The sequence below is a fragment of the Sorex fumeus genome, unplaced genomic scaffold, assembly GCF_029834395.1.
Source record: "Sorex fumeus unplaced genomic scaffold, SorFum_2.1 ptg000014l, whole genome shotgun sequence".
NCBI lineage: Eukaryota > Metazoa > Chordata > Mammalia > Eulipotyphla > Soricidae > Sorex > Sorex fumeus.
In genome coordinates, this window is record NW_026606071.1 from 24508408 (window position 1) to 24524687 (window position 16280).

The 16280-nt window shown below is 39.0% G+C and overlaps 1 protein-coding gene and 1 pseudogene across 3 annotated transcripts in view; one reads left to right on the forward strand and one right to left on the reverse strand.

Annotated features, from left to right (window-relative positions):
* The window catches only part of ADAM23 (ADAM metallopeptidase domain 23), a 218689-nt gene that overhangs the window by 103128 nt on the left and 99281 nt on the right, over positions 1 to 16280 (forward strand). For all 3 annotated transcript variants that reach the window (XM_056111569.1, XM_056111568.1, XM_056111570.1), the window contains exon 4: positions 13731 to 13794. In XM_056111569.1, coding sequence (XP_055967544.1) covers positions 13731 to 13794 — 64 coding nt within the window. The remainder of the gene's footprint in view (positions 1 to 13730; positions 13795 to 16280) is intronic.
* On the reverse strand, positions 15042 to 15413 carry LOC130021134 (U6 snRNA-associated Sm-like protein LSm8; annotated as a pseudogene).

The following is a 16280-nucleotide window of genomic DNA, read 5'->3' on the forward strand; positions in this document are numbered from 1 at the left end:
CAAGCTACTGAGAGTATCTTGCCTGCATAGCAAAAGCCTAGCAAGCTACCTGCGATGTATTTGATATGCCAAACACAGTAACAAGTCTTACACTGTTACTGGGCCTGCTCGAGCAAAATAGATGAACAACAGGAGAACAGTGATCGGCAATGAAATGAACAGAAACTTTCTCAAAGAAGAAATCCGAATGGCAAAAAAGCACATGAGAAAATGCTCTACATCATTAATCTTGGGAGATGCAGATCAAAACCACAATGAGATACCATATCACACCTCAGAGACTGGCCTACATCCAAAAGAACAAAAGAAACCGATGCTGGCATGGATGTGGTGAGAAAGGGACACTCCTTCACTGTTGGTGGGAATGCCGACTAGTTTAGCCCTTTTGGAAAACAGTATGGACGATTCTCAAAAAATTAGAAATTGAGCTCCCATTTGACCCAGCAATAGCACTCCTGGGAATATATACCAGAGAGGCAAAAAGGTATAATCGAAGTGACATCTGCACTTGTTTGTTCATTGCAGCACTCTTTACAATAGCCAGAATCTGGAAAGAACCTGAGTGCCCAAGAACAGGTGACTGGTTAAAGAAACTTTGGTATATCTACACAATGGAGTACTATGTAGCTGTTAGAAAAGATGAAGTCATGAAATTTACATACAAGTGGTACTACATGGAAAGTATCATGCTAAGCGAAATGAGTCAGAAAGAGAGGGATAGACATAAAAAGATTGCAATCATCATTTTGTTACATAAAGTAACAAAATAGGAGATTAATACCCAAGAATAGCTGAGATCAGTACCAGGAGGATTATTCCATGGCTTAGAGGCCAGCTGCACATTCTAGGGGAAATGGCAGCTCAGATAGAGAAAGAAGCACCAAATAAAGAGTGTTTGGAGGACCCTCCCAGGATGGGAGATGCATGTTGAAAGTAGACTATGGACTGAACATGATTGCCACTCAATGTCTCTTTTGCAGACCACAACACCCAAAAGGAGAGAGAGAACAAAAGGGAATGCCCTGCCACAGAAGCAGGGTGGGATGGGGATTTGGGGTGGGAGGGATACTGGGATCCATGGTGGTAGAAAATGGACACTGGTGGAGGGATGGGTATTTGATCATTGTATAATCGAAACCCAAGCACAAAAATTTGTAAGTCTGCAACTGTACCTCATGGTGTTTCACTAATAAAAAAAAAAGAATTTTGGGGCTAGATGCTAAGAAGCATAATTTCTGGGTCATATGGAAATTCAATTTTTTTGCCTTTTGAGAAGTGTCCATATTGTTTTCTGAAAAGACTGTATTAGTCAACATTCCTACTCTCAGTGAATGAGGGACTCCTTTTCCCCACATTCACATCCACACTAGTTGTTTTTGTGCTATGTGCCAGTCTCATTGGTGTGAGGTGATGTCTCATTTTGATTTGCATTTCCCTGATGGTAAGTGGCACAGAACAAGTTGTCATATATAAAACTTTTGATGTGAACTTGAATCTCACTGTAGATTTTACTTATTTTTGTTTGTTTGGGGGACACACCTGGCTGTGCTCAGGGCTTACTCCTACCTCTACACTTAGGTTTCACTCCTGTTGGGGTCAGGGTGCTGGAGATTGATCCTGGGTCAGACACATGCATGTAAGGCAAGCGCCTTCTCCACTGTACTGTCTTTCTGGCATCAATTATCTGGATATCTGATCTATCTGTTGGGCCATCTGTCTAATAAGGTTAGTACTGCTCTGTATCTTATTTACTGTAGTAGTTCTATAAGATCAATCGAAGGACTTATTTTTAACTCCTCTTTATAAAAAAAGTGTTGTGGGCTGGTGAAACAGTACTGCAGAGGTTAAGGCTCTTTCTTTGCACATAGTTGACCTTGGATCAACCTCTGAAACTAGGTATGGTTTTTCAATCACCACCAGGAGTGATTGGATGTACAGAGCCAGAGCTAGATCCAGGAGTAAACCCTGAGCATTGCTGGTTGTGAACCAAAACAAAGCAAACTGAAAAATGTTGGTATAATGAAATATTTTCCCTTAAGGTAAGCTTTAAAATAATTTTTCAAGTTAACAAAAACTCATTTTGGGTGGACTTATTAAAGTTATAGAGCACATATATATAAATGCTTATCTGCTTATGTGTATATTTATATTGCATGTAAATATGTATATAGTATGTAAAATACAAATAGCTGTTTTGATAATATTAGTAGAACATTTTCTTCCAGATTATTTCTAGGTTGTTTTGCTGGTGCAGATAAATGGATTTTAATTTTGCATATTTATCTTATACCTATATATCTTTTTTATTTCATTATTTGTGATAGTTTTTATATTGGTTTTCTTTTTATTCTTTCCATGCATAGATGGAGGGTTAGAAACTGTATCAATCAATTGGCAATTTTTTATATGTATTTAGAAATGAAGTAATTCTTATACAAGGTTGGGCAGGAACTGGACTTTGAGGAAAATTTTTCTTCCAGATAATGTTATCAGATATCAAGGTTGATGAATCTTTATCCATTGCCCACAGTTTCACTATGTATGACACCTGGTTTAACAGCTGTGTAATAAATATTAGGCAATTAGAAAAAGAGCCTAGATCAGCAATATTTAATACAATAGAACTATACTGAAAAATATTAACATAATACTCATTAGCAATTTTGAAATCATGCATCCAAGATTTTCAGTCAGTAACCATGTTCAAAGAGCATGCCACCTTTTCTTGAATTCACCTCTCCTTGAGCTTAAATTTTTTGTTTCATGACATTACTGAGAGTAACTGCAATTCTATCCTAAAGTAATCTTCAAATTACAGGTAGATTTAGAGATAATAGTAATCATGATATCAATGTGTTAGCCACCTCCTAGGCTCCTGCCTCAAAGTTGGATAAGAGAATTCAAACATATTTCTTTTGTGGGGTCTGGGAGCAGCTTGATTCCCAGTGCCATTCACATGCACCAAGTAGGGTCTGTTGTCGGGGACTCCTAGTACCTCAGAAGAGTGTGTAAGGGCAAAACTGACACCATGACAGATGGCAGAAGTCAGCAAAATCAGCTAGGCCTGAGGTTAAGTTCCTGAAACTGAACTGTCTCGGTTTCCCAGCTATAAAGCAATGTGTAACTAGCCAACCTGAACCCACCTGGAAAGTTCCTGGGCCCAGCAAGTGGCAAGTGGGGTCAATCAATCACTATGCCCCCAGTAAAAATTGTCTTTTGTTAACCCAAAAAGAATGAGTAATTTTTATAACTATGAACTATTACTGGAAACTGTTTAACTATTGTCTGACCACTGTTACCCTAGACACTTGCCAAAACACCTTTGTTTGGTAACTAGGTAAGGTTTTTTTTTTCCTGAAACAATAAGTCATGTATTGCTTATGTAATCAAACCCTATACACTGCTTGCTGCCTGAAGTTCGGGTTGCTATCAAAAGACCACTCTGTGGGTGAGATAGTTGACCCCAGTACACTGGAATAAAATTCCTACTGCTTTTGCAGTATTGAGTTCATGTCTGTCCATCTCGCCACTTGGGAACCCATAGTCCCCGGCTTAACACGTGCACAATCTCTAGTGCTCTGCAGCCAGGTGTGTGTTTGTGTGAGCAGGACACTGAGATGTGCAACCTCCAGCAAGCACAACAGCCAAGTGTGAGAGCACCACAATTAAGTATGTGTGTAACTCCTAGTTATTGTAGAAACAAAGGGAAATAGAGGGTGGAGATTTTCTTTCAACTGAGGCTGGAGCAATAGTATAACAGGTAGGTTGCACAGGCCAAAGATATGATAAAGTAGGTGGGGTACTGGCTTTACAGATGACCACCCCAGGTTCAATCTCAAGCCAGCATCCCATATGGTTGCTTGAGCACTGCCAGGAGTGATTCTTGAGCATAGAACCAGAAGTAACCCCTGAGCACCACTGAATGTGACCCCAAAGCAAATAAAATAAAATAAAATAAAATAAAAGCAAAAAAACAGATCGGGTGATTGCCTTGCATGTGGTCAACCCAGGCTTGGTTCCTGGCACTCTGTAGAGTTCCCCGAACCCCACCAGGAGTAATTCTTGAGCTCAGAGACAGAAACAAGTCCTGAGTACTACTGTGTGTGCCCAAACAATAACAACAACAAAATTAACTAAACACATCTCTATTGATGCTATCTACCTAGATGGGAAGTGTTAATCAGTTTCTCCTGATGGTTGATTAAGCCACCTTTGGAGGAATACCTGTGCTCCAGTTCTCCCCTTATTTCTCACCCAATTCTTCTTTGCCCTACTTCTCTGTCTATGTATCTGTGGCTCTGCCTCTATTTTCTCTTTGCTCTTCACTGTACTTGGTGCATGGAGCCATTGAAGTAGTGTCTTTCGTAAAATGTCTGCTTCAGCCTCTTTGTGGTTTAGGAACTCATTAAATTCCCATGGTGGCCCTCAAAGAGACCTGCGCCCCTCCATCCTTGTACCAGCAAGCAGAGTTCTCCACCTGCAGCTTTGTTCCTCGGAAATATGCCCACACGCCACAACCCTTGCTTAGCATGCCATCTTTGTCTGGCTTAACACAAAGCCCCTAATCAACGGATAATTATTTTCACCCACTTAATGTATCTTTTTAAAAATTTCTACCTCTACATTCTACAACCCCAACCGCTTGCTCCTTATCTACAATCTTTTAACACAGTGTTAAAGTCTTGTTGCATTGTTTACACTAAAAGAGTCGATTTTTTCTAGTTGGAACAACTTTGGTACAAAAATACTGTAAGTGGTATGAGTCTGTTTTCTTACGACTCTGAGGCAGTGGTCATTTTAAGATAGTTTTACTTAAAAATAAGTTTTTTTTTTTCTAAAAGGAAAGCAACCTAAAGACAGAAGCATCACCATAAAGTTACAATACAATTCATATGAATTTATTCATGTGAATATGAATCTCTTGACTTACATTTACTCTTTTCATTACAACTTGAGAGTAATTTTTTTTCTATTTAAATTTTTGGTTAGTGCCTAAATTTCTTTTTTTTTAAATTTTTATTAGTGAGACACCATGAGGTACAGTTGTAGACTTACAAATTTTGTGCTTGGGTTTCAATTATACAATGATCAAATACCCATCCCTCCACCAGTGCCCATTTCCCACCACCATGGATCCCAGTATCCCTCCCACCCCCCCATCCTCCCATCCCTCCCTGCTTCTGTGGCAGGGCATTCCCTTTTGTTCTCTCTCTCCTTTTGGATGTTGTGGTTTGCAAAAAAGGCATTGAGTGGCAATCATGTTTGGTCTATAGTCTACTTTCAGCATGCTTCTCCCATCCTGGGAGGATCCTCCCAACACCCTTTATTTGGTGCTCCCTTCTCTATCTGAGCTGCCTTTTCCCCTAGAATATAATTTTTATGAGTTAAAAATCTATGTGTTTGGGCTGGAGCAGTAGTACAGTGGGGAGGGCATTAGCTTTGCATCTGGCTGATCTGGGTTTGATCCCTGGCATCCCATACCAGGAGTAATTCCTGAGTGCAGAACCAGAACCAGGAGTAACCACTGAACGTTGTCAGGTATGACCCAAAAAGCCCCCCCAAAATTGATGCATTTAAAAGGATAGGATTGAATTTTTACTACAAAGCGGCAATAGGCATGGTGTTTCATTATATAATGCTGCTAACCCCAAAACCCGTAAGTTGAGAATATTGTCAGTTGTGGTAATTTGTCTCATTAGATGAAGAAATAAGAGGCCTGGTAGGCAGATTTCTTAGGTGATTCTGTTTCACCATTTAGATTCTTAATACCAAATCAGAATACAAGTTGAGCCCTGTGAAGTGTAAGATAATCAGATGAGTGATTTCACATTATGAGCAGAAGCTCATTGGCTCAGAAGTCACTGTCTCATTAGTGGCACCCCTACTTTTACCTAAGCCTGATTTAATTTTTCATCTTGTCCTCACATCAGTGTTGATGTCTGTGCCAGCCTCAGTTTGAACACCTTCGGAGCTAACTTACATATTTTATCCCCATGATTGAGTAAGGATGTTTGTGCTACTGTTTATGTAGGAACAAAGACATTGTATCACAAGGCATATATCTGGTCAGGACCTGACCAGCCCCACATATTGAACATGGACACATCTTCTTCTGGATTCCTCATCTGTGATTGCTGGTGACCATGCCACATATCTACCTCCGTGTGTTTTGTGCTTTGAGAGAACCTAAGACTGGACTAATAGTAAAACAATCACAGAACCACAGCAACTGGAGAAGGAGACCTACTCTCGGATTTGTGTACAAATTTCTCTGCTCTAAAATAGTTTTCACCTCATGGACAAACCTAATCTTCTAGGTGCAGTTTGATGTATGTCTTTGATGTAGTTCCTCTGGTCTTTAAAGAGGGTAACCATAATCCCAAGTTTTCCTACCACTGTCTATCCTTATTTATGTTGGTTATTCTGGCATAATTATTAATATCCATTTTCAATCCCAGAAATGGTATGACTTGAATGTTTAATTGCATGGTCAACTAGTAGCCAAATCTTGGTGCTTGTTACTAATCATATCGATGTTTCTCTAGGTCTGTTGAATTTGAGTCCTTTAAGAAGTGTTTGTTGGGGCTGGAGCGATAGCACAGCGGGTAGGGCATTTGCCTTGCACGTGACTGACCCGGGTTCGATTCCTAGCATCTCATAATGTCCCCTGAGCACCGCCAGGAGTAATTCCTGAGAGAAAAGCCAGAAGTAACCCCTGTGCATTGCCAGGTGTGACCCAAAAAGCAAAAAAAAAATGTTTGTTTTGTTTCTGGTAATTCATGAGGACTCAGCATATTCATTTCAGAGAGAGTAGATCTTCTGAGACTGTAAGAGACTTCTAGAGACTGGCCTTTTTTTTTCTTTTACAGGAAGCAAATTATTTTTAACTCCTTTTGGATAACATTTCCTTGTGGTCTGATAAATTTCATTCATTAGTCTTCCTTGTCCAACTCCTCATTATCTATATTGTCTCATTCTGAACAATTTAGCATGATTTAGCTCAGCCCCAGCACTTTATGATCAGGTTTGCCCAAAAGAAAGTATATGATTATTTTTAATAAGGTAAAGAACTCAGGTTATTTGGAAAAGAAAGTAATAACTTAATGACTTGATGAATTGGTCATATCGCCAGTTAATTGGAAATAGTAAGTCTTAAATTCTAGACATTCCAGTATTTTTTCTAGTTACTAGTAATTAACCTCTCTGTTTTGTTTTAAACTATATAAATTTAACTATTCAAATTTATCTATTTGAATATTTATCTACTTTCATTAGATACTTCCATCTCAAACTTGAAGGCTCATATTAATATATATAGGCCACACCTGTTAAATTCATAATTTTTTGTTATGTCAACTTCCAATGCATAAACACAATAGACTTATTTTTATATTTACTGATTACTCTGAAGTTTTTTAAACATATATTTCTGAAGCATTCTTTGTGATGGTGCTAAAATTAGTGTAGTTTAGACAACATTTTAGTAACAGAGATGAAATCTTAGACTTATCACTATTATAGTGCATATTTTACCCACATTGTAGTCAAACACAAACTAAATATGTTTTCTAGGAAGCCCTTCTTCATATCATGACATAGGAACTTGAGTGCATTCTTTTGATAACTGTGCCATCTGGAGCATATGGCTTCCTGGGTTGCTATGTAAAAGAGAGCTTGGATACAAACACAGAGATATTAATGGTCATCCTGGAAGAAGATATATCATTCCCTCTATATCTCATGAGCCATAATTCAGTCTCTTGGTCCCAATACAGCTGCTGGGGATGCGGTGAGAGGTGGTACTACTCTGCCAGAGGGGGGAATATAATATGATTTTAGGTGAATACACAGCATTATGTTGAGACATTCTTTTCGTTGACCTGATCTTGACTCATTTGCCATATCATACCATCCTTCTGTTCTTAGAGTTCAGCATCTTCAAAGTACTTATCCATGTCTTTTGTATTTTGTGTAAAATCACATTTATTCTGATCTAGAATTTCTTTAATTTAGCACTATGTGCGGAATTTCTTTGCTCCACTCTATTCCACGTTGCTTTCACTCTCTTCACTGGATAATCTTTATAAGAAGCGTAGAAGTAGCCTTGATATATGACTTTTATACAACTTAAATGGTTAGAAAGAGGGTGTTTATTTCAGAACTTAGTCTGCTCAGGGACTCCCTGTTTATCAGTTCCTGCAAGTTGCTGTCTCTGAGCCAGGCATCTAATTTTCGAATCAACAGAGTAGAAAGAGATTTTATACTTGGGGCCACATTTGCTAATTAAATTAGTGTTAGCATGGAAGATCATTGTTTCCAACAGGGGATTCTGCTGGGAACTGTGCTGAGTTCAGAAGTAGACAAATATACTGGGCTTTCTTAAAGGCTGATTGCAGGACACTCCTCTGGAGGCACACAGAGACCCAGGTGTCTACTGTTTGTGTGTTGGGGGACTATTGGAGACATAAGAAAACAGCTACTGCCTTATGAACATTTCAGTTCTTTCTTTTCAGAGTTACTTGCTCATCACTGAAAGGTCTTATTTCAAAATGATTCTCAAATCTTTAAGTAGATGACATTTTAATTGATACAAATTCATTCTTAGGGAGATTGCAAATAATATTTTAGGATGAGATCACTCATATGAATGTTTGTCGATTCTACTTAATTTTACTTGCAGAGAGTTGAATTCTTCACCCACCACCTGGTGTTAGTCTGGCAACTAGTAGACATGGGTAGATGTGCTTACTCAGCATACATTGGTTAAGGGTTTCCTATATGTTGGGGGGTCTTGCTAGGTACTAGAGATGCTGTGACAAGTGACAGAAATCATTTTAAGGGAGGCATCATTGTTGTCAGACAGGAGGAAAGGATGGAGAAAATGGAACTGTGTGCTATTTTTAGCCACAAGAGTGGATGGCACTATGACAGGGAGCATATGGGGCTGTGTCCATCTCACTGTCTATTCTGGCTTCCCAGAAAAGTAGCTGTTTTTCTTCTTCCAGGTTCTTAGGCACAGGAGATATACTATACGTCAGCATATTAATGGAAGGGGGGAGGTAGAAGGGGCAGGGTGACCCTATAAAATGGAGATTTTTATGTAGTCCCACTTGTTTATTTTTTATTTAGTTGCTTTTGCCAATGACATCGTATCACTGAAGATACTTCTGGGGTCCAAATCTTGGAACATTCTGGCTATATTTTTCTCAATGTATTGTACAGATTCCAGTCTGATCTCATGGTCATTTATCCACATTAAATTTATTTATTTTTTTATAAAGTAATTGACAATATTTGGTTACATTTAATATTCAAACACCACTCCCACCACCATTACACCTTTCTACCACCATATTTTGAACCCCAATCCCTGCCTCAAAGCAGAACCGAGATAATATATTTGTATTTTTTGTTATGAAAAACCACTGAAAATGCTATAAAAAGTGTCCTTAGAGGAAAGAATATGAAGATTGTTTGTATTTCACCCATTAAGCCCTTCTATAAGAGATCACTAACATGTTGAGACTTGTGTGCTTTTTATATATGTATCTGTTATAGAAGGGCTTAATGGGTGAAATACATTTCCCCTCTAATATTGGTTGCCTCCTACTTTAAATACTATCAAATTTGGTGCCGTAATCTTGGAGTATGGGTAGGGTGTGTGGTTTGAAGTATCGTGTGGCTGCGAATGTGGTCACGTGGTCCAGGTCGGTGATGCTCTGCCTGAGTGTGTAGAGAGCGGCCATAAGCATGGCAGCGGCTGGTTCTGGAGGTTGTTGGCTGCCGGGGCTAAGTCCCTTGGGGCAGGGAGGGATCTCACTTGCTCCCCTTTCGGGGCACCCCAAGTGAAACAGCCTGTCGTGGGGTCTGGTGGCATGGTTATGGCAACTGTCATGTTATGTTCCCTTCTGGGAGAGAAGGCTGAATTTATTTTTGTGTAAGGTGTGAGTTATGGTTCCAGCTTTAAATTTTCACATGTGGTTATCCAGTTCTCCAAGCACCATCAAATTAAAGAGCATCTGCATGGCAAAAGGAACATGGGAAAAACTAAAAGACAGCTAACTGAATGGGAGAAAATATTCTCATTCAACACATCAGACGAAAGGTTGATATCTAGTATATATATAAAGTACTCAAAAAGATGAAAAAAAAAGAAACCCACAAATTCCATCCAAAAATGGGAGAGAAAAAGAGCATACACTTCTCCAAGGAAGACCGATAGACAACAGACATGTGAAAAAATGTTTGCCATCACTTATGATTAGGGAAAGCCAAATCAAGATGCAATGATATACTATCTCAGACCATTGAGAATGGCACATATCAAAAACACCAGAAAACCTATGTTGGCAGGGGTGTAGTGAAAAAGGAACTCTCATCCACTATGGGTAGGAATGTAGTCTGGTTGAACTACTATGGAAAATAGTATGGAGATTTCTCATGAAACTAAGAATTATGCTGGCAGATGATCCAACAATCCCACTTCTGAGTATCCACCCCCAGGACACAAAATCATGAATTAAGGAAAACATATGCACACTGTTATTCATTATATTATTTAGTACAAGAGCTAAGATATGGAATTAACCTATGTGTCCAAAGATAAACAAGTGGGTTATGAAGATGTACACACACACACACACACACACACACACACACACACACACACACACCACAGTGGTATTCTGTGGAGCTGTAGGAATAATGAAATCATGCAGTTCACTGAAACATAAATGGAACTGGAAGATATGCTAAGTGAAGTAAATCAGAAGAAGGAGGATAAATATAGGATGATCTCAGTTATCTGCAATATAGAGAGTAACTGAAGGAGGAAATGCAGTGTATAAAAGGAGGGTTGCCAGGAATAGTAGAGATAAGTACCAGGAGGTTCACTCCATGGCTTGAAGGCCAACCACACATGCTAGGGGAAAAGGCAGCTCAGATAGAGAAGGGAGCACCAAATAAAGGTGTTGGGAGGATCCTCCCAGGATGGGAAATGCATGCTGAAAGTAGACTATAGACCGATCATGATTGCCACTCAGTGCAAACCACAGCACCCAAAAGGAGAGAGAGAACAAAAGGGAACGTCCTGCCACAGAGGCAGGGTAGGATGGGAGGGATGGGGGTTGCGAGGGATACTGGGATCAGTGGTGGTGGAAAATGGGCACTGGTGAGGGATGGGTATTCGATCATTATATAATTGAAATCCAAACACAAAAATTTGTAAATCTACAACTGTACCTCATGGTGTTTCACTAATACAAATTTTTTTTAAAAAAAGGAAGGGGTGCTTAGATAACCCAAGCTCCAAAAGTATAGTAAGAAAAACAGAGGATAGAAATTGAAGAGGGAAATAAGCAGAGGGGAAGTAAGGGGGATGGATGCAGGGGTCAAGAAACTTATATACATCAGTGATGTAGAGAAATGATACAGCTATGCATACAAACCATAAAACAAACAACACTGGAAACATAAGGTCCAAACTAAAACTACCAATCCTAAAAACATGTCTTTTAAGGAGGCAGATTGAGAATGGGAGGGAATCTGGGGACACTGGTGGAGGGACATTGACACTGGGGATGGGATTGGTGGTAGATTATTGTATGTCTAAATCTCAACTCTGAATAACTTTGAAAATTTCAGTGTTTTAATAAGATTTTAAAGTTAAAGGGGAGATTTGGTGACTAATGGTTAAAACACTATCTTCTGGCCTTGTAAGTACAAGCAAAAGTTTTGGTCCAAAATAAATTTGTTTCCAGCCCTTACCCATGCTCCAGTGATTGTGTGATGGAGAAATTTGAAACTCATGACTTCGCTCTAGAGAGAGATCATTAGAATACAGTCAGTGACAGTTAGGGAACCTCTCTCACCTTTAGTGTCTGGGAAGCATTCCTCTGAGAAATATCACCATCACCAGCCCCTACCCATGCTCCAGTGATTGTGTGATGGAGAAATTTGAAACTCATGACTTAGCTCTAGAGAGAGATCATTAGAATACAGTTAGTGACAGATAGGGAACCTTCTCACCTTTAGTGTTTGGGAAGCATTCCTCCGAGAAAAATCACCATCACCAGCCCTGTTTTTGTATAGTCACAGCTGACTTAATTAGCTAGAACTGAAAGAAGTTTCTGCACCCTGTTAGGCACTAAGATTATAGTGTTAAGAATTGTCAATGGTTTTTACATGTCATAGATTTGTCACAGGATTGACTGGACATTCTGTAATTTAGTTGCACCTGGGGAATCATCAGTAAAGATCCATTCCATTAGAAAGTGTCCATTGACATTAGAAAGTGGACAAGGACACATCTGCTTGATTTCTGGGTGGTGAGCTCATGCAGGAAACTGCTGGATGCCTTCAGCTCCCTGCTCTGCCAAGTGGCTCTGAGCCTCCCTCACTTCTGCTCCTTGCCTCCTTTGAAATAGCAGCAGATGCAGGGACAAATTGCTACAAAATCTATTCAGTAAGCAGCATCAAGGTTTCATAACAAGGAAACCTAGAGTCAGGCAGAAATATGGAAAAGAAAATGTCAGAGCAGAAGAGGCCTGAGCAATCTTTCACTCTAACTTTCAGAGAAGAGAAAATGGAAGGAAACCTCAATTAGGGTTCATATCCGACTCACAGATGATCTTGTGGTTGTCCTTCGGTGACCCTTGTGGATAAATGCCTGAGGACACTAGTGTCTGGTGCACTGCGTGCAGTATTATTTGTTATCGTTATTTCCCGTGGCAGAGTCTAGCCCTGAACCCTGACACTCAGGCAGTCCAGTGTCCTTTTAGTGTCATGCATTCTTTACAGTGCCTAGGACCCACGTGTTTGGTGCAGCCAAGAGGGAGTGATAACTTCATCGACTAAGCACTTAGAGTGCTAAGTTCTGGCTGAGCACAGCTATGTGTGGTTTCAATTTGGGACCACAGTTTGTCTCCGCTGCACTTGTGGGAAGGCTGAGTAGGGTAACTTGGGGACCTACAAGGGAAACTACTGGACCTCGAACATTATTTTGCTTTACTTCAAAATCTATATTCTTCACTGTTACTTTATTCCAGGAGTTGACCGTTGTAGAACACAGGCCAAATCTGGCCATACCTATTTTACTGTACGAGCCTCAAGAGTGCTTTGAGCATTTTTCAAATGGTTAAATATCGTAAACGCAGAGTAGTACTTCATGATGTGAAATTCACATTTCAGCATCTGTAAATTAAATCTCACTGGAACACAGACAAACTCCTCTGTTTTCCTGGGCCTGTGCGTGTTTGGGATGAGGCTGGGGGATGGATTGTGATGCTATAGCATAGATGAATAGTTGTGAAATTGAATAGTTGTAGTTGTGAGACCAGATGGACTCAAAAACATTAGATATTTACTTAATGGTCTTTGCTCTCTTTCCTTCCTTATTATTAGGCTTTGGACTTCAATTGCTAAGAACATAACTGGAATTTTTTGTACAAGTCTCCTCCTGCCCTGCCTTTTAATTTTATTATCCATGAATTATCAATTTATCATCAAATAATAAGGAGTTTATATAAAAGGAATTCACCTTTAAGTGATCTACATCTTATCTCTGAACAGATTAATGATTTGTTATTGGATAACATCTGAGACTCTGATAACCATTTTTATACTTTCTCTGGTTTGTGGTTTACATGCCTCTCACATCCGTTTATTGAGCTGATTATTTTTAAACTTCCAAGTATCTTAGATGAATAAATCATTGTTTTTTACCTTTGTAGTGGTTTGCTGTCCTCTGATTATGTGGAGATTCATTATGAAGATGGGAAACCGCAGTACTCCAAGGTATGGCTAATAGTGTATGGAAATCCTATGGCCTAACTATACCTCATCTGTTAAATCATTTAGCTAGAAAGTGCATACTGCATTGTTTGATGTTTCTCTCAGTAAAATGACTTGTCCTCTTATACCATGTGCATTTTAAAATTTAGGGCATATTTAAAATGTAAAAGAAAATTAGAATAAATTTATTAAAATCCACGAATTTCTGATAACATCAGAGAAGTTTGTATATTTAGGCTAATGAAGAAATACTTATTATTTTGGTCATACATGCAGTTGTCTCAAGTAAGTGAATAGTCTGAAGAGCAGTGAGGTGCCATATCAGTATCTTAAAGTAGTAGATACCTAGACTCAGTATCTTTGAACCTGAATGATATTGGGTGTGCTATTGGAATGGCCATTGAACAGGTGACCTTGGTGTTCTAGAATGGCAGGGGAAAGGTAGTGGAAGGAAGATATTGGGGACACTCTTAATTCTCACAATCTTTCTATGAGGTGGATATTATCATTTTTTCTCAATATAAATAGGTTTATTTATTCACATATACATAACAAAAATACTACTAATTCTTGAAATCCTGCAAATCACAAAATTAAAAAGTTAAAATGGAATTTTCAGATTATTTAGTTAGTTCTTTCAGATGATGAGCAGAGTCATTAGCATTTTTCCCATTGTCCAAATACATTTTTACCCATTCAAAATAGTTTAGAAGTAGCCTTAAGTCAGTGTCATAGATGGGGATGTTTTAGATCATAGTTTCTGGACAGTTTTTCAATTTTGGCCCCCTTCTGACTTTGTTTTCTATCCGTGGCCCCCAACTACATGGTTTTCACCTGTGACCTTATTGGAATATCCTGGGAATCAGTTTAAAAATGCAGGTTTATATAACTGCAGAAAACAAAACTTACCTTCTGGTGAATGTACTATAAGGGAAAGAAATGTATGTATCCGCCACTACTGATGGTATTTGTATGCTTTGTGTAACAGGTTAAGTTTACCACAAGATTTTCATAAATACTAAAACATGAGATATTTTTCCTGACCCTTTCAAAGTATTTTTCACAGATTCAATATAAAAATAAAACCAAGCTACCAAACCTATGACTAGGCAAAAATGCTTTTTTCAAACCACAGAAATATTTTAATTTGCATATTATATTACAGTGCTACAGATAAAAATCTACACATCATTGTTAGAATAATCATTTTCTGTACAAAAATTTACAGATATTCCATGTGTGATTTTTCTCTAGTGTACTCCAGAGTTCAGAGGTTCTGCTCTAATATTCTCCACATCAAGGGCAGACTCTGTTTCTTCATTAATTTCTCCAATCACAGCAACTTTGTCACCTCTTACAGTGTACAATCCTAGTACCACTTGTTCTACTCCTTGTGAAGAGTTGAATACTCATTCACGGCTTTTATCCAAAATTAAATTAATGGTCTGGTCAAAACCTTTCAATGTTCCCACAATCATTTTCTCATCAGAAGCGATCGTAGCAACCATTCGGTTAATATAGCTCTCTCAGGCGGAAATTGTAATTTGCAGACAGACAGCCCCAGGACACACAGCAGTTCCAGGGACAAGAGAAGCTAAAGAGGCCGGCCGGAATATTATCATTTCTGTAGTGCTAAAAATGAAATTGATGCTGAGAGAAAGCTAGTAAATATGTTTGGGGCCACCTTGCCACTTTAATATAAAGGTAATTGGGTTCTAGATTTCGTTCAATTGGAAATGGGCTTTTGTTTTCATCATAGGAGATCAATACAATGCAAGGGGATTTAGTTTTAAAAAAGAGGGACATGGAATAACTACATCTAAAGATTGCTTTGTAGGAAATACACAGCATTATATTTTATGGGGCGGGGGCATTGGAACCTAAGTATTGTCTGCAGATATTTCTGACGTGGATGTGGAAACAGAGAAAAGAAAACCAAGGGGAAATGCACTTGGATTTTTTTTCTAAATGACTAGCAAGTAATGCACCAAAGTGATGCTCCAGTTTTTAGCTTGCTGGGCTGGAAACTGGATTTTTCAGTCTGTGAGACTCCGCATATGGATTGTGGGCTATACTGTAAGGTCTGTGTCCAGGCGGTTCTGGCATTTCTCGGGCTCTGTAACTAACTCTCCGGATAGCAGTGGACACATTTATAACCTGATTTGTGTTCCAACCCCTTGCGTTTCATAACAAAAATGAAGACATGCCATCTATTTATTCTTACTATTCTGTCAGTTCTTGCCTTAGGCTGCATCTCGGGAGTTGTCAAATCTCCCTAAAAGTTAATGCTGTAGAAAGTGAGCAGAAATGCTAAGTGTATGAGAATGTTGCTTTCTGGCATTTGGACAACCCAAAGCTTCTGTTAGCTGTGCCAGTGCTGTGAGCACTGCGGCTGCTGAATCATGAGTCTGGAGTAGAAAAAGTTGTGCCAGAACTTTATAGACTCAGCAAATGAGCCACCTTTGCAGCCTGCAGTAACCTGATCCAGT